The sequence below is a fragment of the Pseudopipra pipra genome, chromosome 1, assembly GCF_036250125.1.
Source record: "Pseudopipra pipra isolate bDixPip1 chromosome 1, bDixPip1.hap1, whole genome shotgun sequence".
NCBI classification, from domain to species: Eukaryota; Metazoa; Chordata; class Aves; order Passeriformes; family Pipridae; genus Pseudopipra; species Pseudopipra pipra.
In genome coordinates this window covers 90,057,037-90,084,175 of record NC_087549.1, presented here as the reverse complement: position 1 = coordinate 90,084,175, position 27,139 = coordinate 90,057,037, and the positions used below count along the sequence as shown (strand labels likewise).

At 41.7% G+C, this 27,139-nt stretch overlaps 1 protein-coding gene across 9 annotated transcripts in view; it reads right to left on the bottom strand.

Moving 5' to 3' along the window:
* Positions 1–27,139, bottom strand: part of PHACTR1 (phosphatase and actin regulator 1) — a 306,676-nt gene that overhangs the window by 121,837 nt on the left and 157,700 nt on the right. For 7 of the 9 annotated variants that reach the window (XM_064664551.1, XM_064664575.1, XM_064664592.1 and 4 more), the window contains one exon: positions 3,067–3,231. In XM_064664551.1, the coding sequence (XP_064520621.1) occupies positions 3,067–3,231 (165 nt within the window). Of the gene's footprint in view, positions 1–3,066; positions 3,232–23,684; positions 23,959–24,319; positions 24,588–27,139 lie in introns of those variants that run through there. The other 2 variants (XM_064664583.1, XM_064664609.1) reach the window with 2 other exon arrangements.

Below are 27,139 nucleotides of genomic sequence, written 5' to 3'. Positions count from 1 at the left end.
AGGCAAAAGCATCAGATGTCTGCATCAAAACCTGTGACTTTTAACTTCACGACTAAGTCAGCACCAAGGCAATGTCAGACTTTGGACCCTTCTGCATAGTCACTACAGGGATATCAAAACCGACGTAACCTATAAACATATAAATTCTATGAAACACACGCATCCTTTTAACCTTCTGAGTGTCAGTGACAATACAATAATGAAGATGGAGGATGAGGGACTTATTATACTCAAACATCACACTTGGAGTATTGATGTGCTGAAAGGAACCATATATAATAAGCATAACATTAAGGTCCTCAATCGATCAAATTGTGTATTTTCTGTCTCACCTTATGCAATGACCAAGTGTCAGAAAATAACTTTTCCTATTAACTTAAAGGGTTTTTTTTGCCAATTGACCGCTGAATTATATTTTAAAACATTCATTTCTGAATAAATAATCAGAGCTTTTAGTCTGATAAAGATATAGATACAAAATGTTAGCATTTGGAAATACCAAGAAAAAGGCAACCTTTCAACCTTAAATATCAGCCTGTCTCTCTCTTTCTTCCTGTTCTCTCCCAGAGAAAAACTCCCATTAATTTCAAAGGAAGTTGTCAGATAAGGCCATGTGTTTTGTCCCTTACCACTTTCAGCATTAAAAATTATCGACTCTATTGTTGCAGCAAATAAGAGCCTAATAAAATATTTGTATTAGTATTATTTTTTGATAATTACTGATGTTCTACGCAGGTGGTAAAGCTTGGGTGCATGCCTGTAGGACACTAATAGGAATATTTTTTTTTCCAAGTGTCACATTTATCAGTGCACTAGAAGAAAATAAGCCTGTATTATGAAGTTTCATGCTGGCTCTCATTATGCCATCTCACAAGCTTGTCCTTTGATTTATTATAAAGATTAAATATATTTTCTCAGTGATATCAGAGGAATTAGACAAGAGGTCATGGAAATGCTGACAGAAAAATGTTAGTTTTGTGTGTGTAAAATCTTTTGTATGACATATCCAAGTTTCAACCAATGCTGCTTAATTGCTGGGGGGATGCTGGTGGATTCCTGTTCCCCAGGGTTGGGGATGACAGAAACTGGGGGGTCCCAGCTCTCGCACAGTCCAGAAGTCAATCTCTACCCCTGCCTTCTGCAGGGTGCTCAGCAAATTTCACATCCTTGTCGATTTTGCTGCAGTTAGTAGCAGGGGAGCTGACAGGAATACCAATTTTGCAGAGCAGCTGCAGGATACTGTTAACTTCCTAGAAATGGAAATTTTCCTAATAAAAAAAAAAAGGTTTTGGATTCAAGTAAGATCAAATCCAGTACTGCAACTGACAAATGTTCCTGCAGATCCATCTTTTAAATTAGTTTTTCAAACACTGAGGTCCATCTTACTAGGGGAGGAGATACGCTGGCGTGTCTGGTAAAGCTTACTATTCCTCTGAGAAGAGAAAATTCATGTTTTAACTCGGGTTTTAATCACTACGTACTTTCCAAATATTTTGGTAATGGGGTAAATGTACGCAACAATTCTTGGGATGCCCAGAGTAGACTATATAGGCATATTCAATCCATCTTCAAACTAATCAGTCTAACCACAGCTCAGCCTCACCTCCTGGAGCTGGATAAACCACAAAAATAAATAGTAGGCAGGCTTTGGCAACCCGTAGTACCTCCTGAACAGCCATGGTTATTCTATCAGCTGTAACTAACTAACCCAGCATGCTGAAACCAGATTCAAAGTAAATGTCACCACAGTGTCCACATACCCCTGAGAGCTATGCGGTTTTCATGGAAATCCTGCTACACTGCACTACGGTTATGATTGAGACAGAACATGAAAGACAAGCCTTTTGTTCTGCAGAAACATGTAATTTTTGGTGACAATAGCTTCTCAGCTCTCAAGTCAAAAAATACGATTATCACTCACGAGTAATATAGTCATCTACTACAGTTCATGAGTTTTTGGCTGATGAATCAGAAAGCAGCCTAAACAGTACACAGTAAAGAACACCTTCGGATATAAACCTTAAAAACTCTTATTCTGCATTTAACCTCACGCAAGAATTCGCACGTAGTTAAATGAGACTTCTCGCCCAGTTATGACCCATTTTCAGGAGTACAGGCTTTGGGGTGCCAGAACGTACTGCCAAGTCCTGCCTGAAAGCTTCCACTGTGCAATACACAGGCACAAAGCAATTGGGCTGTAACTCAAGCTTCATCTGGCACTTGAAGGAGCAAGATACTTAGTGCTTTCTTTCTAGTCCTAGTGAGAACAATAAGAAATCAGGAAAAAAAATCATGTTTTCTCACAGACAATCCAGGCTCAAGACTTGCAAAACCACATGTAGTAATTACTGGTCATTGCGCAAGAACGAAGAAAAGAAACCTTCCAAATAGATTACAAAGCTTCCACAATGTGCACCAGTGCCCAGATCTGGGATTCTTGCTTAGATCATTTTACAGTATAAAACCACGTTTGTGCAGTTTTCTGTATTTTTTTATTATTAAAAAGGGTCTTGCACAAGGAGTGCCATAAAATGATGGCAAAAGGAAGGGTGTGGCAGGAATTGAGATTTCTTTCTCTCAGAAAACAAGTGGCATATCTTTCCTAGCCAATGGAACAAATAATTTCTGGTTACGCAAGTATCTCAACACAGTGTCAGCTTCTCTGTCATGTATTTTTCTCGCTCCTCTATTAGCACCCACAGGAGTTTGAATGTGGTTAAATTGACCACTAGCATTATCTTTTCATACTGCTATTTTCTTTCTTCATGATCGGCTAAATCAGTGTTACAAGATTTCTTATGAGTTATGCTCTAGCTCTAGTAGCAGAACCTGAATATACAGCTTTGGTGAGCTGCTGCTTTAATTGTAGTGCACTCAAGGTGTTGTTCGGGGGTTTTTTAAAGAAATAGTTTGTAACAAAGTTAAAATTCTCTTAGAATCTGATAAATCTCTCCAAGTCAAGTTTCAACAGTTTAAAAATATATAAATTGAGGCTGTATTACACATTTTTAGTCTTGTAGAGCAAGAAGTTCCAGATTAACAAACCGACCCCAACGCAACTATTACCTGCTGAAGTGTGCTTAAATTTTTCGCTCTTCTTCTTCCTCCATTTCCATGGCTTAAAAAGTCTCCCGAGAGTGGCAAATTTGCTTCTTCTTCTGATCGGAGGTGTGTGAGTCCCAGGTACTAGAGAATCTGAACGCATTGCAGCCAGTCTTTCCACTTCCTCAGCTGTAGTTTCAGCAAGACAAAGAGAAAAGAAAATGAAAGGGGGAAAATTAAATAATTGCTTTAATAAATTATCAGAGAACCACACAGATGGCTAAAGTTTTCCATAGTCACAGAGGACAGTAACAAAGGGAAAAAATCATAGTCCTTATTATTTTTACATTTCTTTCAGTGGAATCCCTAATCTACTGCAAAGAACAGTATTAACAATTAGATTCAACAGGAATATGGATTATTACAAATCTTTAACAAATTGTTCTACATTGCTCTAGACAGCTGGCAGTTCATCCATCAGCCATTCCTGGGGAAGTGTGACAGAGACTGAGGAAGAGAAAGCTCAAACAAAAGGATGCAATACTGCTTAAAAAAAAATTACAAGGTTGTTTGTTTGTTTGGGGTTTTTTTTGCAATGGAAAGAGCCATTTCTGTCAACTAATATTTATCATGAGCAAGGACCCTGATAAGTAAAGACCCTTTGGTATCATTACTGTGTCCATTGAAATTAGCTTGGGTTATAAAAGGGGTTGCATTAGGAACTTCCTAGTGAGAGAAAGGGTGCTAAAAACTCACAGAATCATAGAATTGTTTAGGATGAAAAAGACCTCTAAGATCGTTGAGTCCAACCGTTAACCCAGTACTGCCAAGTCCACCCACATGCCACATCTAGACACCTTTTAAATCCCTCCAGAGATGGTGACTCCATCACTTCCCTGGCAGCCTGTTCCAATGCTTTACAACCCTTTTCACGAAGATGTTTGTCCTAATATCCAATGTAAAGTTCCCCTGGTGCCACTTGAGGCCATTTCCTCTGGTCCTGTCACTTGTTAACTGGGAGAAGAGACCAATCCCCACCTGGCTACAACCTCCTTTCTCCTCTCACAGTTGCAAGGAAAAATTTATGCTGATAGTTTCGGGAAATAACATCCCTGTGATTAGAGGCACAGAGAGACGTAAGCCAGGACCACAGAGAAAACACCAACAGGGGGAAGCTATCAATAGTCTCTCTGTGCCACAGCTGTCAGGGATGCAATAAGCTCTCCCAGCCCTGAGCTGAAGGATGCATGCTCTCCCCCTAAAAAAAGCATCTGTTTAATTCAGTCAGCATATAGGAGGCGGTTTTGTGTATGGGTTGTTGCTGGGGTTTTTTTTGATTTTTAAAGTAGTTATTAGCATTTGTTTTTTGGATTTTTTTAAGGGATACCATTTCCCAGGCTTGTGTTGTAATGCAACACTGCCAGTAAAACTGATTTTAGTGGTTTGCACACACAGATTCATAAAGACAGGACACAGATTGTCACCTCTCCCACACTGAAGAGAACAGCCCAGTGTTTCTATTCAGCTCTAGTATATTAAGTATTAATCTCAGCCATGAGCACGGGCTCAGGAACATCAGCAAGAACACTGCTTTCAAGAGGTGAGCACACCCACTCGACACTGACAGAATCACCAGAGATTTTGGCTGGAAAATTCTTACGTATCTCAATGGAAATTTTTCTGAGACTTTAAGTGAGCCAAATTTAGGTTGGTTTTCGTGGGAACAGTCAAAGATGCATTTCTAACAAAAGGAGGTTTCATTATCAGAACTCCAACTGAAATACTATTCGAGTCCCTCAGGTTTTTGTAAGAAGGTTGGTTATTTTGTTATTGCTCTTTTGTTTGTTTTGAACATTGACAACACAATCCTTTTTCCTGTAAAATATCATGTTAGATACAGCTGCCTGTAACTTTCTAGATTAAAAAAAGCTAGCCAGCAAGATGGAAAGAGCCCAGCTGTTTCAGTGGAAACAGTTAAAAACTGCTATTCTTTGGGATAATGGAGAGGAAGACAGACATTTCTGAGAACATCTTTTTCCAATTTAAAGCAGAGGGAATAAAAGATAATCCGGCCAAAGCATTTAATTCTGTTCCAGCTCTTTGTGCCAGACTGCCTGGAGAAATACCTTCTTATCCAAAGAACCCATTACAAGGCTCTGTCCTGTACAGGGGCTGGGACATGCTGCATTAAGGCTGGGAATTGCCTGGTTATGCTGAACAAGCCATGAGAGTAAAAAGAAGAGGAAATCATAAATTTTCTTATGCTTTCTGATTTCACTAGAACCTTCTGGGTTTTGAAGACCAGCATGGGGTACAGACCACTGCCCTCTATGTGTAGACCCAAAGGAACCACATCTTTTCTCCCTCCTCCAGTTTTAAGATGCCTCTAGTTAAAGCATGTAAGATCCCACTGTGTTCCACTGCTGTGATTTTTCAGAGATGCTGACAAAAGTAATAGCTGGTATCGTCTTTGCTGCCTTACTTGGGGGATACAGGAAGCGGCCCATTGAGCAAACTGCACTACTGCTGCTCAGTTAGGCTTCCTGCTAATAAACCCACAGCTGAAACATATTGAAATTCCTCGTTGCTCACCCTCTCACCTCTTCCCCATCACTGAGCCAAGATTTGTGCTACCCACGTGCCTTAGTTACTAAATCTCAGAGCTGCAACAACTCCTCTTTGATAGCTGGTCCTAACTGGTACTGCTGAGGCCATTCCCCGGAGAACTGACATCCCTTACAGATTCTCTCCTTTTCCAATATACAACCCCCTCTGTCCCGCACCAGTTCAGCTCTCACTACCCCCAGGGAAGCTTTTCCCACTTATGGTAAATGAGTATGGATTTGCAGTCAGGTAAAACTAACACTGGAGTCAAAAAGAATTTACCCAAAGGGTGGGTTCATCGAAAGCCAAATGCAGTGTAAAACCATTTCCATGTTTTGACTGCTCTTATCTGAATTTCAGTATTGTCCCTCACACAAATCTGTGCCCTCGAAGTCCTGCAGTACTTGCTATCAGTCATGAACGTGGCCCTTCTCCTTCATCCTCTCCAAACACACACAGACAGCTCCGAGCTAACGCAAGTAAGAGCTCTTTTCCCCTCTCATTCGCGTTTCTCAGAAGGACATGATTTTTTTTCATGAGAAATACTCTTAAGAGCACTGCTAATTCAAAGCATGATAATCACTGGCTAGGAATAAACCACATTAGCATAAAACCATGACAGTTTTAATACAGCAAGAATAAAAGCAGACCATGATGCAAGAAGTAAATGCCAGATTTCTGTGCTCTTCTTTGCTGCTGCATCTTTTGCTTGAGTTGGCTGGGTTTCTCTGCCTTTTTGGCTCCTAATGACTATTGACTGGCTGTGGGCTGCGACACCCACTGCTGACAGCAGGCTCCGTAGGCTGGTTTCACACCTTTGCTGTTCCCAAAAAAGCTGGTACTTGCAGGAATGGAAAGTAACCCAAGCCTTTTTTTTTTTTGCCTTCAAAGAGGAAAGCAGGCCCAGCCTGATTAGTCTGCTGAACTGGGAGAAGGAACTGCCATGTGCATTAGTGCCTGTAGTCACACTGCTGAGATCTCATCTTGAGGCCACCTGATGCTTATGGGTCATGGTTGCTGCTGATACTTGGTGCTTTTGAGAACTTGTTCCGATTTTTTTCCAGGATCTTAGAGATCTTGATGAGACACAGAGAAATACTGGGACATGAACTTAAGGCAAGGGGGTGATGCACCCCCCCTCCCACTTTCTTATGTCCAAGCTGTCATTCTGGACTGGCAATGGGGAAACTAAACCTGAGAGTTTTTCACAGGTTGTTTGGCTATGAGACAGCTCTCAAGATTGTTGCTCTAGTTCTTAATATTCTTGAAGTTCACACAGACTTCATATAGGGCTTAAGCAAGACTTGGGGTTTTAATGAAAAAAACCACCACAAATCAAATGCAAAAGCATTCAAGTAATATAAAAGAAATTTCAGAAACATGTTTGAAACACACTATAAAGGAAAAAGAGACCAGGCCATCTTGGGCCTGTTCTATATGTTCTTATGATTTTCCCACATCTTTCAGATGTCCAGTCATCTGGACATCAGATGTGGGGTCACCTACTTTTTATATTTAAAAAGCATAGCAGGCCCTCCCAAAGACAACATAACTTACTAAGTTTCCCTGGAGAACGACAGCCAGTTTTCTCATTCCCACCACTGGGAATCATTTCATCTATTAATGTTGCTGATATATAGTACATTCAACTCCCATTTTAGAAAAAAACCCACTCTTACTGCATTTTCATTGCTGAAGGCTTAAGCCCACCCATCCCACCTGTGATCTTCAGTATTACCTTCCTCACTGGTAATCACACTAAGTTCTCTCTCAGACCTTTCCTTAACACTTATTATTCTTAATCAGACACATTATTATCTTAATAGGCAGTTTACTTCACAAAGTTAGATTTTTATCCTTCCTAGGAAGCACCAACGGCTGCTTTGTGCTTTCTGTTATATTTGCACAAATCTATAGTAACAGGCTGAAAATTATCTTGGCCCTAAAGACGCAATTAACTAAATGTGCCATTTTATTTAATGACAAAAACTTTATATAAATAAAACAAATCTAACAGAATACTCCTTATTGCCAATCAACATCTAACCATTCTGCAGACTAGTTTCCAACAAACTCCTGTTGCAAGGTTTCTTTTGAACTCTGCATCCCAAATACCCTTCATTTCAGACTTGGAAAGCATGGACCTTATTCTAGCAGCTTTGTTCAACACAACATGCAGACGCATTATGTGTCTTTTCAAAATGACAAGAAACCTGAACAACTAATTGCTGAGCAGTTATGTCTACTCTTTACCTGAATGGAAACACTTTCAATTAAAAAAACACCTTGTTTTTCTTTCAGGAAAATGGTTTATTCTCTGCTCTTCTATTATCTTCTGTTCAGTTATTTCCCTTTAATTTCCCTTTGTACCTGGAATTAATTTTCATTAGCCCTGCCTTTACTATTTGAATTGCCCGTTTAAACTTTTCCTTACTTCTCAGAGGTCTGTTTTCCAGTGAAAGACAAGGCATAGCACGCAGCAATCCAAATGCAGTCTTGCCAAACGAGGATGATTACCTCATTGGTTGACAACAGCTCCCACTGGATGTATGCATTTGCAGTGGCACTGAGTTGGCTTAGTGGGTTTATGAGCCATGAAGAGGCTGTCGGTAGCTCTTCTTTGCATGCTAATCAGCACTCATATTTTCCAAGCCCCTGCCAATTATTCCTGCTCCCCAGGTGTGTAGCACTTCGCATGGTATCCATAAACCAAGTCTCTCACCCTTTATACTTGCCTGTTTCAGAACAAGTATCACACTGTGGCACAGCTCTTCTCTCAGCTGAGATCTCTCTGTCTCAGTCTATTTATTTCTCTTGTTGGAATAGAAGTGCAAAGAATAGCTTAGGAAGTCCAATCCCTTTAGGACCCTGCTTTCGACTTATCCACATTTTGACGTAAAACGTTAATTATTCATGCTGATTGCAATCTGAAAGCCATTTTTTAACCTCTGCAAACTATACTGCACTACATGCATCACTCTAAACACATCTTTATTGATATGAAATCTCTCAAAACACTATTTTCTGTACTATAAGATAATCCAAAAGATTTTTACTTGCAACAAAAACACTTCATCAGGTTTTGTCAACAATAGCTACATAATCTCTTCCTATAAATGCTGTAATTATAGAAAATAAGGAGTGTTAGATTTTGTTGATATCAACTCTTTCGTGTATCCCTTATTGCTCTTATAACTCACCAGATTTTCCATCTCTTAAACATTTACTACATATAGATTCAAGGCTAAATCAAGTAAACAGTACTGTAGCTCATCACCATTGTGCATCTAGACACTGGAGCAGAACCCACAGGTCTGTCGTGGTCGAGACAGACCTGTGGGTTCACACAAACACACACACACTATCTGGAGACTCAGCAGCTCCAAAACAGGACTCAGAGAAGTCACTACAAGTGTAACACACATCCAAAAATCAACCAAGAGAAAAACAGGGCCAGCAAAAGCGGTATCACAGTATTTTTGGGGCTACAGGAAGACAGTTCCACAAGTACCAGGAGTTGCTCTAGCAAAAAACTTCAGCTTGAAAAGAAGGGATATTTTAACCTTCCTAAATGACAAACAGAGAGAAGATGCACAGTTTACGCTTTTAAGAAAGCAGAGGAAGTAAGATGAGATGTAAGGACTTTTCTATTAGAGCAGATAGAGAACTTATTCCGCAAAAAGAAGAATCATGGGGTCACTTTCATCTTCCCCTTGAGAAGGCTCAAGCCCATTTTCCTTGGGAACACTACCACACTTCATACCATGATGGATGAAAGAGCACATCTATCCTACTAAAACTGCTATTTTAAGGAATTCAAGACCTACTGGGTCTGAAAGAAAGCTTTAGTGATAATTAGGGCACTCATCTGCCAGCAAAAACACCCTTCTCCCAAAACTATTCCTGGGCTTTACCCTTGGTTAAATAACCTAAACCCTCTTCTGCTTTACTCATGGATTGAAAGAAACTGCTGTTCACAGCTGTGATTTGTTGAGAGCTCGATTCTGTCCAGTTCTGTACAAAGGAGAATAAAGGGGAGTGAAGATACTACCTCTCACTGTCCCTTTCTTTCACTTCTGGTAGGGGATCTCCTGTTTGAAGCATGAGGGGAGAGAGGAGAGAGGTGAGGTGCTGTCTCCTAGATCGTCTCCCTCCAGAAAGCAAAAGCAGGAGAGGACAGATAGGTATATGGAGACCCATTAGCAGAGCTGGCCAGGCACTCAGTGAGAGGGATCCATGCTTCAGCCTGTGAAGAACTGCTATAAACACCTCATGTTGTGGTGTAAATGTCAGATACAAGTAGAATTTCCCATCTAGGGCATTGACTCCAAGGCATCCTCCTCATACTGTAATCACACTGTCACACTAAAAACTCATCTACTGAAGAAACCTGGACTTTTCTAAGTCACCATTACAGAAACAGGCTCTTGGAAAGCCACAGCCCATTCATTGTATGGAGCCTGGAAGGGAGCAGCCTCTAAATGCAAACATGTTGGGAGCTGGATGAACCCATATTCAGCTCATTCAGCTCCTGAGACTGAAAACAACCACCAGTAAGATGGAACCAACATTTCTACTCACAGTTATGTGTCCACTAGCACAGAACATTAGAAAAATAACCTCCTTAAAAGGTATTTTGCCAAGCCTAAAAGAAGGAGATCAAATCTCACACCACCAAAAAATTCAAAGGAGAAAGCTGGGCAGAAGTCATACCCACAGGACTACTGCAATTGGAGGCTCTAACATTATGTGAAACAAATGAAATGCTACCAGGCAAAACAGTTGCAGTGGGGTTGTGACCATCACTGTAAAAGTGGGCACCAACCACTGGCAACACCAGTAACTCCTCAAATACATGTTGAGCTGGTTTTGGCTGGTATAGAATTAATTTTCTTCACAGTAGGCATCATGGAGCTATGATTTGGACTTGCGCTGTAAACTGGGTTGATCACAGAGCGATGCTTTCGCTACTGCTGAGCAGGGCTTACTCAGCATCAAGGCCTTTTCTGCTCCTCACACCATTCCACCAGCGAGGATACTGGGGATACACAAGGAGCTGGAAGAGGAGAGAGTTATGACAGCTGACCCCAAGTGATCTACGGGATGTTCCGGACCACATGCTGTCATGCCCAGCACATAAAGCTGGGGGAAAAGGAAGGAAGGGGGAGATGTTTGGACTTGATGGCGTTTGTCTTTTCAGGTCACTGTCACGCATGATGGGGCTCCGTTTTCTGAGGATGGCTGAACACCTGCTTGCCCATGGGAAGTAGTGAATGAATTCCTTATTTTGCTTTGCTTGTGCATGCAGCTTTTGCTTTACCTATTTAATTGTCTTTATCTCAACCCACGAGTTTTCTCACTTTACTTCTTCCAACTCTCTCCTCATCCCACTGTGGAAGAGTGAGCAAGCGGCTGTGGGGGGCTTGGTTGCTGGCTGGGGTTAAACCACAATACGTGTGGACAGGAATAGGCACTGTGGCTCAGGGGTCCTAGATGGACCTATGCATACACAGGGGTTGTTAAGCAATCTGATTTGTCCTTCAGTCAGACCCAAACTCATCAACTAGAGTTAAGACTCATCCATCACGGGTCAAGTTCTTCCTGAAAGCCAAAGCTATGGAAAACAGAGAATCTGTCTTCCTCCCAGCAAGTCTTCAACCCCTTCAACAAGAAAAATCAGAACTGAAGTCCATGTACTGCCAACTCCAACTCCTAAATTTATTCTGAAGAAGAAACTGCATAACATTTTTTTCCTGTGCTTGTTTCAACTTGCTAGTGATTGAAAGGGTCTTCTTGAAGGAGCTGGTAATGATTACATTTTCATGGTTGGATTTATCTCTTATAACAGCCTGTACTGCAAATTCTACTCAGCAGCAAAATATAGAAGTAATCCAAGAAAAGGATCCAGTCCATGGAAGCCCATAAGTTTGTTGCTCACATTTTGCTATGTTTCTGCTACTGGGTGATAATTTTCCTAATTGCCATTTGGACAGAGACACAGTTGCTCACATTCAAGAGCACCTTGGCTCTACCAGTCCTCACTGGGAACTGGGGAAGTTCTCCACCCTTTTAAAAACAAACCACTAGTGCAAAAGGCTAGCTGTTTATTTTGAGAAAGCCTAGAAAAAATATTTAAATGCTTCTAATTTCTTGGGGGATTTTTCGTGGACTGAGCAATTTCTATCTCTATCTTTTTGAGTTCTCATAAGTAGGAATATCCAATTTTTTACTTTATTTTACTACAAATGTAAGCTTTAGAAGGCACATTTTTAGATATTTCAGAAACCTGAGAGAGGCATACCCTCTTATTAAAAGTAATCCTATTCAGAAAATGGCATTACAAACATTAAGCTTCCTAAACACAATGGTACCATCTCACCACTATCATCACAAAGATAAAAAATTGAGTATTTAATTACTTTAATGGCTGCGAGAAAAGGAACAAAGTGCCTTCGTTTAAGAGCTAGAAAGTTCAAACCATTCCCCTGTAAACTCTATTTCTTCTCTTGGGAAAAAGAAACTTCTATTTCTGTTCTTTAAGGAAGTTGGCCAAGAGGAAAAGAGTAATTATACCAAATGGCACATTGATAATGAGCATGAATATGAGTTGAGAAACCTCCCTCAGTAACAGCCTAGCAAAAAAATATGTTTCATTGGACTCTGAAAGGAGACAGCCTGTATCCCTGTTCAGGAATTTACAATAAGTACTAAATACTTTTGCTTTAAGTACCTAAGTGTAGCTACATATGGTCTTTGCTGATTGTCATTATAATGAGAATTTTGTTTATTCAAATGATGGTTAGTTTAGACCTTCAGCTGTGGTGAAATATGTGTTTTGGCCCTTATGGTAGAGCCTTGAGTTTCAGAGATGAATACTCAAAGGGGAGGATTCACCCCTTCACTGCTGGCACTGGACAAAGCAAAAAAACGATGAAATCTGACTTGCTTACATCCTGAAAGTTTCCTTTCAAAGTTACCAAGATTCTGCTACCAAGCAGAGAAAACAAACAAACAAAACCCCCAACAAACCACAACAACTACAACATAAGACTTTCTGAGCATTTTTTGACAATATAAATTGACTCTGTCCATATAATCTATGGGGAACAGTGTTCTCAATTTTAAGTACTGCTCTCTTTTAGAAGCATCCACACAACATCCTCCAAGTGTCACAGATCCCCTTCTGTCAAGTCAAATGTCATATGCTCTTCCAACTGAGCCAGAACCTTTGCCATGCAAAACCCAGTGTTCAAAAATCTCTTTGACTTGTGAATTCAAAAAAAATGCTGTTTAAGTAGAGACTAATGTGAACCATAACATCTGGCTGAGTACATCAAGCTTTACAAAGTTTGCGATAGTGTTCAGGATGAAAAATTTCCTAAGCATTTAGCTACAAAGGGAGGACACAAGAAAGAAAACAGGTATATGCTTGCAGGTACTTATACACAAACATATAGAAATGGAACCTGATGTACATGCAATAATAATGCAAAAATCTGAAATAAATTAATCATAGCAGGTGAAGAACACTTTCATTCGCTTACTAAACCCAGAGAATAGCTGCAACTAGCTCCCAGCAGCTGAATTCTAAAAGTAAAACCCATCTTCATATAGGTTTGCAATTTTTAAAAAATTATTTCTCTCACATGACCCAGTGGCCAAAGAAGGCCAGAAAGAAAAACAAATGAAAACAATACCAAAGAAAAATATTGCCAAAAAGCACCCTTCTTGACTCTCTGTGCAATGCCAGAAAATGTATTAGTGAATTGATGCCTATCTTGCTGTTTAGTGAACTGGCTGTTCTGCCGACTTGAGATGAATAAGAGAAAGGAGCATCAGTTCACTGGAACTACAGGATCTCCCAATTTTTTTTTAAGCTCATGGATTTCCATGCTCAGCATAAGCATATGGAGTTCATAACAAAAATGGTATTTGACTGCGATGACAAAAATGCATAGAAAGCCAAACCCACATTAGTAGCTAGAGTCAAACAATGCAGGCAAAATGCTGTCCTTATTTTAATGACAGACACAAGAAAGGGAAAAGAAAACACCTCCTGAATTCTATCTTGTTTATACATGTGACTTAGGGGGTGGACTTCGAAAGAAAGGAAGCTACATAACTGAGCCTAACGAGTCCCTCCTTACTTTACCCTTGAGATATCATGTCTAATTCTCTTCAATGGCTGCTAGAGGAGCCCAGGTTTGTCAGCTATAGAGAGCAGAGCAGACAGTCAGAAATTGCTCTTCTCTATTCAGATGCTGGAGCAAGCAGCAAATTCTGTCTTAAGTGCCATGGCAGTTTGCTAGAAGACATCTTCTTACCCTCATGGCCATAAACCAGCAGACAATTTTGAGGCTGTGAATATTAATGAAAGCTTTAGTCATCTCACTCTTCTATTTCTCAACAGGGTAAAATTCAGATTCAAACAGGCACACAAATCTCTGCACTTGGCTTTCCCTTCAGGGTGAACCCAAATTTCAAAACTATTTATCCAATAAAACCAGTGTGCTAGCATAAGGAAAGCATCTTGTTTGGCTGGTGCCTGGGACGAGAGGGAAGAGGTCTTTTAATACTGGTTCCACTTCTGGTTCAAATAGCTTCCACTGTCCATCCATCCATTCATCCTTTCACATGTCTGTGTACTTACACTGCTGACTGTTCAGCCCGTGCATCTGAATTTTTATCAGTGTTGACATTTTAAGAAGCTTGGAAAGTAAAATGAGAAAGATAGGGTTCTACAAAGGTCTATAGCAGCATGACAAACATACTCCTTATATCAGTTCAATTTCAGATGATACAGAAGAAATAACATTTCTATTTATTTTATTTATTTACTTACTTTACCAAAAGCAAGGCTGATGGAGTCTCCATGTTAAAAATAACAATGGAGCTGCACACATACTGCGTCAGATAGTATCAGAATATTGGAAATGTCAAAGCAGCTGCACCCATGCATGGGGTAAAGAGAGATAAAGCTGGTGCCATAATCCTTATGACATGGACTGCTGACATTAGGGACCGTGTCTGCAGACTGCGTGGATGTTGTGAATATATGGATCACCAACACTTTGGAGAAGTTTGCTAATATATGGATGCAGTAGACCACAGTGACATTTCCAGGCCTGGCTAATTTGTCACGATGCAGTAAATTAGCATTTTAATTATTTATCTTAACATCTCCAATGCACAGAAGTCTGCTTACCAACATTTCCATCTGTTGATTCTTGAATCTGTATTAAAAGGAAAACTAACACTCAGGACAACACTAGTTGTGTTGCAGCTGAACCCCCCTCAGCCTACTGCTGAAGATAAAAAATATTGTTATCAAAATTTCTAACAAAACTTAGACACTTCTTTCTTGTAATGACCTGATATTCTCAGTATTACTAGCATTACACTTCTGTGCTTCCAAAAGATTTAAAATACCATTAGTCTCTGTTTTTTTCAAACAGATAATCAGCTTCTCTTAGGAGGCAAGGTGAAATAAAAATCATTTTCTGCTACCAAAATCTCCCAAGATAAATTAAATAATTCAATCCATTTTCGTTTTATTCCCTGCACTTCTATTGCACAAAGCCATTAGACTAATGGCCTGAAAAGTGTCATGCAAAAGATGACAGAGGGCAAGATCCTTCGCTTAAGCACTGATAGGGGAGGGTGTCTACTGAACTGCAGCACTAAACCTGTCATCCTAGCCTGGGGCTGCATAGCTCAGGGCAGGAGGAAGGAAATACAAGATTTGAAGTACATCTTGTATCCTTTCCAAAAGGATTCCAAAATCAACAGATACACTGGGCCCTCCCTGTACAAAAGCCTACACATCTTAAATTGCACCCCTTGGAATTCAGAGATTCGGTAAGTCGCTGAGACTGAATACCTCTCCTATTTAGGGGCAAAGAAATGGGTACAACAGTAATCACAAATCAAGTGACACAAACCAAGGTCTTGGAGCCTGCACGGCTCTCACCCCAGTCTGTGTCCTGACTAGCACACTATAAATCATAAATATGCAGAAATCTGCCCTCCTCTTCTCTTTGGACATTTTGGACACAATTTTATTTTATGGGAAGGAGGGGCATTGGGGAAGGCTGGGGAAATATCTAGCTTTTATTCCTGAATCATATTTTCAAACTTTCAAAATTTCCACTGTCTATGCAGAGGCTGCCAGTCAGGTCTGGTCATCTCTTATTTGTGTTTTTTCTCACTTGGGATCCAGAGCTTTCCTTTGGTGAGGAACACTGCTTGTCCATGAGATCTCTCTCAACAGCACATCTTAATGATGGCTGATGGGCACTGTGATTTTGGGCATGTTTTAGGCATGGTAATGCCTGTGCATTGCCAAGCCAGAAGGCTACGTCTAGTAGTTCCAAAGAAGCTACAGCAGGTGGTTTTACAATGACAGATTTTATTTTTGATTTAAATTATACTGTGTGCTCATTGTTTTCCAGAGCAACAGAAATAATTAATCTTCTTTTGAATTTAAGAGTCTCATCCAAAGGCAAAGGCTCTGCTAGATTTGCCTTATCTTCAGTAAGCTCGACCCAAAGCCAGAAAAGTCAGGGAGAGATGACAGTGACATGAACAAACATCGTCTTACTCCTCTCCACCTAATGCTTTCTGAGACAAGGAGACTAAAAGCAACAGACCAGTGAAGATTCATGTCACTTCACAAGAGCAAAAAACCAGCAAGAGGACAGTTTTCCACCTCATAGGGATGACAAGAACATCATTATTTTCCAAGAAGCGTGCAAATCAAAGTCAAAAAGGAAAAACAGGGCCTCCAAGTGTGTCCCAACTTCACCCCTCTGCAGCTTTGCTGCATTCATCTAGATAATGGCAAACATCACAGTACCGCTCAGTTTCAAAGGAAGCTACTGAAACACACAGACAAAGCTGGCTTAACCACTCTACACTCTGGCGCTCCCCCTCAGTTACACCAGTGCCCTGATGCTGGGGCTTGGCAAATGGATTTGGGAAGGCGCGTGAGACCTGGAGTTATCCATTAAACAGGCTACAAATATATCCAATTAATCTTAGACATCCTGGCAGACCGTTAGCAATATGGTACTGCATATACTTATACTGTGCTCCAGAAATTAGATTCTGGCTAATTGCAGTCTGAATAAGGTGTTAGCAACAGGAAGCCAAATTTGGTATGGGCAGATTACAAACAAGACAATCTTAGGGCATACAAAGGAATAGCTATACATTTACTACCAGTCACTGAAATAGATCAAGAAACAAAATCTTACAATATAAAATTGATGTAGAAAACCTACTCCTCTGCTGAGGGAGCAGCAATGAATGATAATGTTATAAATACAATGGTATACTCAAAGGATAGGTTTTGCTCATCAGTCAAGGAGTCCATAAATGAACTCTGCTGCTTTTAATGACATAACATACAAACAAAAGAAAAGGAGAAGAAAAAAGAGAAGAAAGGGACATCACATGGCAGAATACTGAGTCTTTTGATCTCTTCCCTACACACCCAGTATTTCTCTGATGTTAAGCTCTGACAGGCAGTGACAACATCAATGAATAAAACTCCAATAATGGTTGTAAAGTGAAGTACTTCCATCTATCTCATTTTCTTCTAAAGAATCCCAAGTTTAAAAAAATGTAAGAAGCCAGCTGAGCAAATCACCCTCTAAGAGAAACATCTCTAAGTAACTGAGAGGTACTTGTAAAAGACAAAACACAGAAGTGGAAACCAACTGCCTACCGGTGCAGGTATCAAAGCATAGAATAGGACATACAGGTGATGAATGTAAAAAAAAGACACAGAAAGCCAAGCTTATTCAGCCAGGTCGATATCAGACAGTTTGAAGTGCTCTGGTGGTAGCAGAGTGCGACAAGAACATGCCCCTCCGTGATCTATACCACCATCCACATATTGCCTCTTTTTTACAAATTGCTTGCCCCCCTCACACATCGAAAACTTGTGGCCTTTTATGGTTTATCGAACAGTTCTATATTATATTTCTGATGTATCTAACTTGGTACAGAAGAAGCAAAACTAGGCATACTAATCAAGATGGCAACAAATACTCAGAGCAGATCATTGTCAAATACAGAAAAACCGCTGTATCGCTTTCATCATACTTGAAGGCATTTTATCCGTTTTTCTGAAGTTCCCGCAAGGAACTTGCATTGGTTGCCCCAATCTTTGCATTTAAGAGGCTTACATGTCTCAAGACTTAAAACTTGGTTTTCAGAATAAAAAGCAGGATGATAAAATGCTATCAAAAACTGACAATGGAGTTACAGCATTGGAAAAGAGAGAAATCAATAAGAGGAGACAGAACTGAAACAGGCAAGCCATCTGCTCTCTAAAGACCCGAAGAATTGAGATGTCCTCTTATCTGTGTCATCATGTCAACACTGTGTAATAAAAATGAGAGGGTACTGAGCCATCATGACCAATTCCATCTTTTTTTTCGGTTTTATTCCTAAAGCTCCTCAAGTCAATGACACAGATATACAGAATTCCCAGAAAAGGTGGCTTACATTTCTTCGGTAGGGACACAGAAGTTTTCACTGGAAAACAAAGAACTGAGTCATCTTCTTGCATAAGCTTGACCCAATCTTGTGTACACTTTTTCTCCCCATACTATCTAATTTACCAAAGTGAAGACCTTGCTTACTACTTGTATTTTTTCTACAGTTTCTGTCAATAATGAAAATTATATTGCAGTTTTGGACAAGACATCTTCCAGGGCTCCTCAAAGTAAGCCTGGAGCTTTGCTGGGTGACAGCCCACGCAAACCTGGCTGTGAACTTCCTATTGCCAGTGTGGTGTCATCCAGAATGGTACACAATTGTCTTATTTTGTGGCCAGCAGTTTTTGCTACAGGTAGTTTAACAGGATATGAGTTAGTCACTACAGAGATGCATGTGAGCAGTTAATGACATGCCCCAGGCTTGGTGATATTTCTTCAGCTTTATTTTGGGACATAAAAGTCCCCTCCTCTCTTTCCCCATCCCTTTTCTTTTCTTCTGCTGCAGACTAGCCAACTGAAATAATTGCTAGTGTTTAAGGAAAGCCTCACATATCACTGATCAGCCATTTGCATTTCCTAGTCTTGGCATGTAAGCCAGAGGTATCTCCCTCATTTAGCCCAAATTGACCCTTTTGTTTCTCTTTTCTTCCTCTCCACTGTCCTCCATGCCTGCAGGCCATGTCCAGCCACAGCAGCACTAACAGCATCCCTGTTAGTCTCTGATCTCAGGTCAAAATCACAGGTAACTGAGAAGCTTCTGTTAGTCCCCAACATGCAAGACACACTGACGAGAGCAGGGCACTGGGACTTTGCCCTCTCCCTGGTAAAGGAAAGGTAAAGGATCATGTCCTGCCTGCCTTGGGATTTTAACATCTGGAAGTTACCATGAGCAGAAATCACACTTTCCTCTTAGAAACTGTGATTTATTCTCAGTCTGCAAAACACCAAGGGTTTGTATCTTTTGGAGCAGGAAGTGATGCTGGTGGAAGCAAAACGGGCCGCCTGTTGGGACATGGAGTATCTTTGTTTGATCTCATCAACTTCAGCATAGCATCGTATTCACCCAAATAAACCATGAGAGAGTTCAACTGACAAAAACAAACCAATTTTGTTCTATGACCTGCTCTGCAAAGGAGACATATTTTACATCACAATGAAAGCCCATGCCTTACCCTCCCTGCCTCTTTTTTTATGGTAACTATCCCTCAGAGACTAAAGACTCACATCGCATAATTATATCAGCTGTTGAAACCTCAAACATGTTTTTCAGCTTCCCACGCTTCACAGCAGGACCAGGTACACTGTTTTTTGGCCTACTTATCCATTCTATGTAGACTAATTTTTTTACTCCCAAATATTTTAGTATTTTTGACAGGTACAATTGTAAAAGACTGCAATGCCTCATAGCCACATCCTGTGCTCCCTCTACAGATGGTAATGGAAGAGCAGTTCCTGTTTGAAATAATGTGAGCATAAGTGAAGTAAAACTTATTTTTATACAGAGCTCTTCCAGGGCTTACACCCTCAGAGACAATCTCTTCAGTGATGCTAAGGTAATTGTTCTCAAGGTTTGCAGTTGAAAGAAATAACAGTCTTTAATTCCAGGTAGGAATCACATATGCACACAAACAGACGTGTACGCACATGCACAACCCCCATACAGAACCCTCTCCCTTTCTATTTGGAAAAGATATTTATCTAGAAGCTCTAGAAGAAACACAGTGGCAGAAAAACAAGTGTTGGAATTCCTACGGCAACAGTATCTCACTCCACGCTGATTTTCGGGCATATATAAGATCATAGAATAATTTCTGCCTAAACAGCAAAACCCTGAAGTATAGGAACACATAATAAACAGACTGAGTCTTAGCTCTGAACGAAATCTTTTGGGTATGTTAATTCTTAATATTATTTGTATTTCCACTACACTTGCACCTAAAGACCCTAAAAACCTGGAGCCTCACAGTCCTTGGCACTAGGAATGCAAATGGCAAGACAGAGTACTTTCCTCCCCCCCTCCACCAAAGGACTCATAGTCTATTTACAGACCAGCAGGTAGGTGAAAGGAAATCCCACTATCTCCATTTTACAGACAAGAAACTTGGGTATGGAGCAATACACAGATGGACATGTCTGAAGTTGCCCAGAGATACTCTGCAGAGAATGCTTGAGCTGATAACCCTCGTCTGTCAGTGAAAAAAATCGCTCTGCTCTGTGTAGTCACTCTCTTCCAACACACTTTTAGGTAACTGCTTTCTACTTAGGTTTTCTTGTCAGATTCTCTGCATAAAAATCTAAAGTATTGCACTTCATTTGTTCCACTCACTCTTTCTGTTAGGTCATTTCTGGGTGTCTTTGAAGACTCTACAGTTCTTTCTAGCCACACTAAAATAGAGATGTGTCTAAATCATGTTCCAGATCAAGGCTCAGACTTCAGCAGGACACTGAGATTAGAAATTTTCAGTGTATGAACATCTTAGAAAAATCCCATCGAAATCTCTTTGTCCTGCACTTGTTCCACCAACTACTGTTCTCTTGCTCATCAGTCATGTCCTCTGGTATGACCCAGCACTGTCACAGCACTCCCAGAGACCACCAAAATCAGCACACTGAGAAGTGCTCTGTACATACCAGGAAATGTTTAGCATTCCAGTGCACTTTGATCTCTTGTAGTTCCAGCTCCTTTTGCTCTACAAGCTTATCAATCACTTCCCCACGTTCACAAGCAGAAAGTATTTTCATTCCCCTTCATGCTTCTGGAACTTTCAAAGTGCCTCCACTTGTGTTGTCTCCTCAATTCTTGTCTGTTTTTTCCTTAGAATTTTTTCAACTCTTCACCATCCTGATTCTCCCAACATCTTCCTCACAGCCCTCCTCTGGCAGCATTCAGAGCTCAGCCCTGATTGCTCTTTTATTCCTGGAGGTGACTCATATCTTTTTCTATGCTTGACCTCTCTCTCTTGGTTCAGTCTACCATGTCTGATTGCCTCTATGGCATCCTGTCCTGAATATCTCTTGGCCATACCTCATTCTTCCCCCACATACAGTTTCGCTAGTCCATTTTCAACACCATTTCTGTTATTCTGTCACCCAAACTTTCAGTATAGGTGCTTTATAGACCCCTATCTCTATTTTCTAACTAAATTAGCATTAAACAAATCCATTCCTTTAAGTCCAATGGCTAAAGCATCTCCCACTTCAGTGTTCATTACTGTAGCCTCCTGCTTCTCTTTGAGCTTCTCACTTCTTATTTTTTACCTCATCAAAATGCTGCATCCACATCAACTCCCTTTACCCTTACTTCAGTGAGCCCACCTGCATCTCCAAATTCTTTCACCAACTTCTCTCCAAATTACATGACCTCCCTCCCAAGATATATGACGCAGCACCTGCTTCCATCTTTTCCTTCAGTTTCATGGTTATCTCTTCTACTATCCTCCTAGTCATGATTTTTGCTAGAGTGGTTAGTGGTCTTTGAAGAACTTCCCTATGTTTCAGCATAAATTTTCCTTTTCCTAGTGCAGTAGTACAATGAAAATGCAGAGGAAGACAATGACTAGAATCCAGGACTCATAACTGGATTTGGAGGATATTTCAGCATTAAATCAATGTATCCCACTGATCTGCCTATGCTATAGGGACTGAATCCTGGTTTTTGTACACAGTTCCAACAAATAAAATAGTTGTTCAGGTCACAGGACTCACACAGGACTTTTAGGTACACTAGTGCAGCTTTAGGCCTGCAAGACCATATATAAACCATACATAGCTTGAATAGGAGGGTGAGGGGGTTCACATTGCAAAGTTCAGTGGGTTCCCCTTATAAAAAGTACTAAGTGGTCACTAACTGTGAGGATGCACAAACATCTTGAGATCCCAACAGGTTTCTTCATATCTGAGTTATTCACAGATTTTTACCTGATCTCTCCAGAGGATATTATCATCACATCATAATTTTAGTTCATTATATTATCCTTTCCCTTCAAGCCCCAACAGGTCCAGAACAGGTATTCATCCATCAGAGAAAAAACTGGTGTCTTTTAGTCCTGAAAAATGTGACAGAGTCAAACCACTGAGCATGACCACCTAGCACAGCTGGGACTACAGTTCCTTTACTTTCTGAAAGAAACTCATAGCTGTGCATGCTAGTAGGAAAGAAAATATTAAGGCTGTACTGGTATTAAATACCTTTTAAATTATGATCTTTTAAGTTATTTGCATGAGGTGGAATGAAATCCTACCCCACAGAAGAAGGGGGTGAAAACGGACCGATGAGATGCTCTGGAAGCCTGCTGGCTGGGAGCCTCTCTGCTCTAATCTTTGCTTCTCTAGGGTTACTAGATTATCTCCTGTTAAGAGGCATACCCTCCCCTTGGAGTACCTAGCAGCTTGAAGCTAAATAATGAAATATAGAAAAAAAGCAAACTCCTTGAATACATGCCTATTTGTCTGCTAGGAGGTAAAAGTAACTGGAGTTATACATTCATATGCATCCATGTGTACATGTATGCCTTAAAAGGGAGGAAAGCATGTTCTTTTCTTACTGTGCTAAGATGTCAAGTACAAGGTTGCAAAAAAACCTCAGCAAAAGATGTTGATGCAACCGAGTTTTAGGTCATTTTGATTAATCTATGAAAGCACATTTTAACAAATGGCTTCATTTGCTTTTAAGGATAAATAAACCACACTAATGCTGCAAAGTAACTACTACTGCTGGATATAGCTCTTCATTTAATATCTGTGAGGCTTGCTGTCACTAGCAGCACATAAGAAGAAAGAAAACACTCAACATTTTGTATAGCCTTCATCAGACTCTTCCCTCTGCTGTATTGGCATAAGCAGTAAGAGTGCTTAACCCACTGTGGGTTTCCAGGGTTCTCAGGCTATCTTCTCCCTCTCCACCAAAAGCAATTCCATTCAGCTTTAGCTGCTTTTTAATCAAAGAAAACTATAATCACACTAGCAGGATGCTAATTCTGAAGCGACACTAGCAAAACCACAGTTACTTCATTAAACTGAAAACCTGTGGTTGACAAAGGACCATGAGATCCCAAATAATATTTTGCTCTTTTGCATAGAGCAAATGAAAGCAGATTTGGTTAATTAAAATATTATTATTAATAGTAGTAATAATACCAGCCTCAATGACAAAGCTGAAAAATGAAGTGCCAACGACTACTAAGAACCTCAGCTCAGAAAACAATAACACTTTCATACTCACATTTATCACCAAAAAAAGCCTTTCCCTGACCTTCAGAAAATGAGATCTGTCTACCACATCTGTTAATAGGGAGTCCTAAGTCGAGTGCCTTCAGTCCTAAGTAACATGTAAATCCACAAAGCAAAACAAAGTAATACAACATTGAAAAAGAATGTGGGGTAACATCTGTGAGGCTATTTTTTCCTGAATGCTTTAATGCTGTTTTTAGTTCTCAGCTTCTCCTAATTGCTGACTTTGGCAAAATCCAAAGAATTTTTCATTGTTGCCTTCAAATATCTGCCTTCCCAGAAACATAAAAAGCATATACTTACCTGTAGCAACACCTGTGATCAATTATACCTTCACTCTCTGAATACCCTCTGCAGGTTTTGCTCAGTCCCAAATGGAGAGGGGGAAGGGATGAGAACAGTTGTCTGAAGAGCACTATATTAATTCCAATAAAAATACAATTTCCCCCATGCATTTGACAGGACCATGAAAATCACACTAGTCAGATTCCAGGTAAATCAGTCCTTCCAGATACTGAGTTGAGTCAAGCAAACTCTATTGCAGCACGATAAGAAAAAAGTTGATATATCAAGGCAGAAAACCCTGATCTAAAATTCATGGGAATGGGAACAAAACACAATCAATACAAAGAGCAATTTCTAGAACAACTGGGGGAAAAAGGGAAAGAAAAAAAAAAGAGTTGTTGCCTTAACTGTTAGTACAAAGCTTCTGTGGCAAATGAAGGGACCTGTCCCTCTTGGCATCTCCCTGATCGACAGCCTGAATCAGTGCCCAGTGCATTCCTCCCGCGTTCCCTTTCCTCTTTCCCTGGGATCTGTAGAGGAGCAAGCCGAGCATCCCCGTCTCCGACGGGAGCGCACACATGCCCGCGCACCCCCCATGCAAGCACACGCGCTCCCCTGCCTCGGTCCTACACCCACAGCATCTCAGCACTCACCGTCACGGGCTTCCTCCCCGCGACTGCAGTTGCTGCAAATGTGTTTGATCTCCTTGCCTATGTGGTACTGTATCACAAACGAGACATTGTTGTTAGTGGTGCTGGTGGGCTCCTTCAGTGGCTTCATCCTCACTAGATAGAAAGCTTTCTTTTTAGGTTTCTCTCCACTCATGCCTGAGACCGAGCCCTGCCTGCAGCCAGCAGAAGGAAGAGCCAGCATCCCAGGCTGCCTGGCGTGCATGCAATCCGCCATCCGCTCCCGCTCGCCTCGGTGTTTAGCTGCCACACACACAACGGGGATGAAGGGGAGGGCTGGGGGAGAGGGGGGAGGCGGGAGGCAGAGCAGTCAGAAGCGCTGCCTGAGCCTTGCTGCCTGCCCTCCGCGACCCCGATCCTTAACCAATCCCCCGGGCTGGGCTGGAGGATGGTCAGCGTGTGCCCGCTCCCAGCCTATCCCTAAGCCGCGGGCGCCGGACACGCGTTTGGCGGCACGGCGGAGCCTGGCACACCTTTGGATACCATGCCGGCTGCGAACACACAGGAGGCAGAGCCTCCCCTCGCCTCCCCCTCTCGCTCCCTCCGCTTCTCCCATGCCTTTCCCCGTTCCCGCAAGCCCCGAGCCCCGCGTCGCCCGTCGGCCGCGGCCCTCCGGGACGGCGGGCACAGCCAAGGCTCTGCCAGCGCCGCCGTCCCTGCCAGCGCGCCGCGATCCTTCGGCCTGGAGGGTCGGCACGGCAGCCTGTCCCGATGAATTAATATTTTACACACAAAGGACTGTCCGACAGCAGGCTGACTGCGGGCTGCAGACCCTCCTCCCCGCGCCTCTGCAGGCAGCTGCGGCTCTGGGGGTATGGGGCCACTCTGCTTCAGGTGCCCCAGCAAAACCAGACCCCACCCGCTTTCTATTCTTGACTTTTCTCCCCTTTTGCTTCTTATAAAAGACAGAAAAGGTTCCTGGCCTGGGCCGTGCAGGGCTTACTGGACAGTGGCTGGCATTGCCTAGTGACTTCAGCCCAGGTCCCCCTGCAGCGGGACTGCTCCTCAGTGGAAAAGGCTGACCTGACTGGCAGTTTGATTTCCTTTCGACTGCTTATCTGGGGGATGAACTTCTTTGTCGCCCTTGGCTCCCGCTCAAATTGCAGCTGCTCCAGAGAACAGCCCGATCGTTCTCGGCTCCTGGTAGCCTGGGCAGTGCACTTCCAAAACTCCCCCAGCCTGAGAAGGATTATAATCCCTGGCCAGACATGCTGTCAATCCCTTGCTGCCCAGCTGCCCCCAAAATGTGCTGTTTTCATGGCACAGTTAGCAACCCAAGCTGCCCAACCGGCCAAAGCAGCAGCTCAGGACAGTGCCTGTGACACAGAGAACGAGGGGCGCAAAGGTGGGATGCTTGCTTCTGGCAGGGTTTGGGAAGGAAAGCCTGAAGAAGAGATGATAACCTCAGCTATTCTGGCTGCTATTACAGCAATGCGAGTGCTGCTTCTTTAAATCTTCAGCAAGCTATCAGTTTGGCAGGCACTAAGCAGAGAGAGTGCAATTGGGGCAGACGAAACATGGCAAAGAATAACACCATTCTCCTTATTTTTAGCCAAAGCTCTTGCTTGCTGTGAGAAGAAATCCACTCATTCTGCAATTCTTTACCATTTCCACATATTGTTGCCACATGTTTTACTGCAACAAGAGGCCAAAAGAGTCTTGATTCTCTTCAATTGCACATGAAACAGTCAGTGAGATTTTTGCCTAGAGAAGCCAGAGCAGAAACTTAAGGATTCAGTGCTACAGTTTTCCATTTTCTCAAGTTCACGCCTGCACACACACACACACACACAGAGGCACACAGAAGATGCATGAAATGAAACTGCTGACCTACTTCTTCTGCGTCATTCTGATGCAGGTCTGACTTCTCACCTGGTGCTCCTGGGAGTTGAAACCTTGAGATGTCACATACAGCAAAAAATGCAAGGCTTTACTTTCCTCAGCAGTGTTCACAAATCAGACTAGGTGCTATCAGATCTCATAGAAATACGGGCTGAAGCATGGTCTCAGCAGAATTATGCTGTTCACCAAGCCACGCAAGCATCCTACACACTGGGCTATGTATATGTGTTTATGCCGAAAAGAGTCGGTCACCTCAGGTGATGTATTGCCCCAAAGGACTTGAGTTTGCATGTGTTGCTCATCTAAAATTCTTACCCATTTCATATAAGTGGAAGGAGAACAGGGAATGCAGAATTATTCAGGAAGAAGCAGGTGAATTCCCCGAATGTGCACATCATGTAGTTATGAGTTAATGCACTGAGAAGCCATCCCTTCGAATGCATGATGCTGAGATACTGTTTGTTATGTTACACATTTGGAAAGCAAAGGCTGAGAAGAGTTTGATGCCCCACCAGTCACACAGCAGTTCAAACACTTGCAGTGGAATTCCTTCTAGCTTATTCATTGCTTTTGAGAACACCTTCAGTTTGGTTGTGATTCAGAAAATAATTAGGTGAGCAGAAGATATGACCATAATTCACCTTCTGAACTTGCCTACAGTTCAGAGCTGTCACTGGTACTCAGCACTGCTGCATTATGGAAATGGGTCAAGAGAGGAAAGCACATTCGCTTGTCAACTTCCCTGAATTTGGGAAGTATGAGTGTTAATGAAATGCAGGGTGAACTCAAAACTGGAATATCATATCTGTTGTCTCAGGGCAGTATTCGAGTGTTGTGTCTCACCCGTTTTAAGAAAGGAAACTAGAGTGATGCATTCAGCAGAGCTGAAGACCAGCAGAGCTGGTCCTGTAAGGCAAATGGTTTTGTAGTTCAGGAATTGGG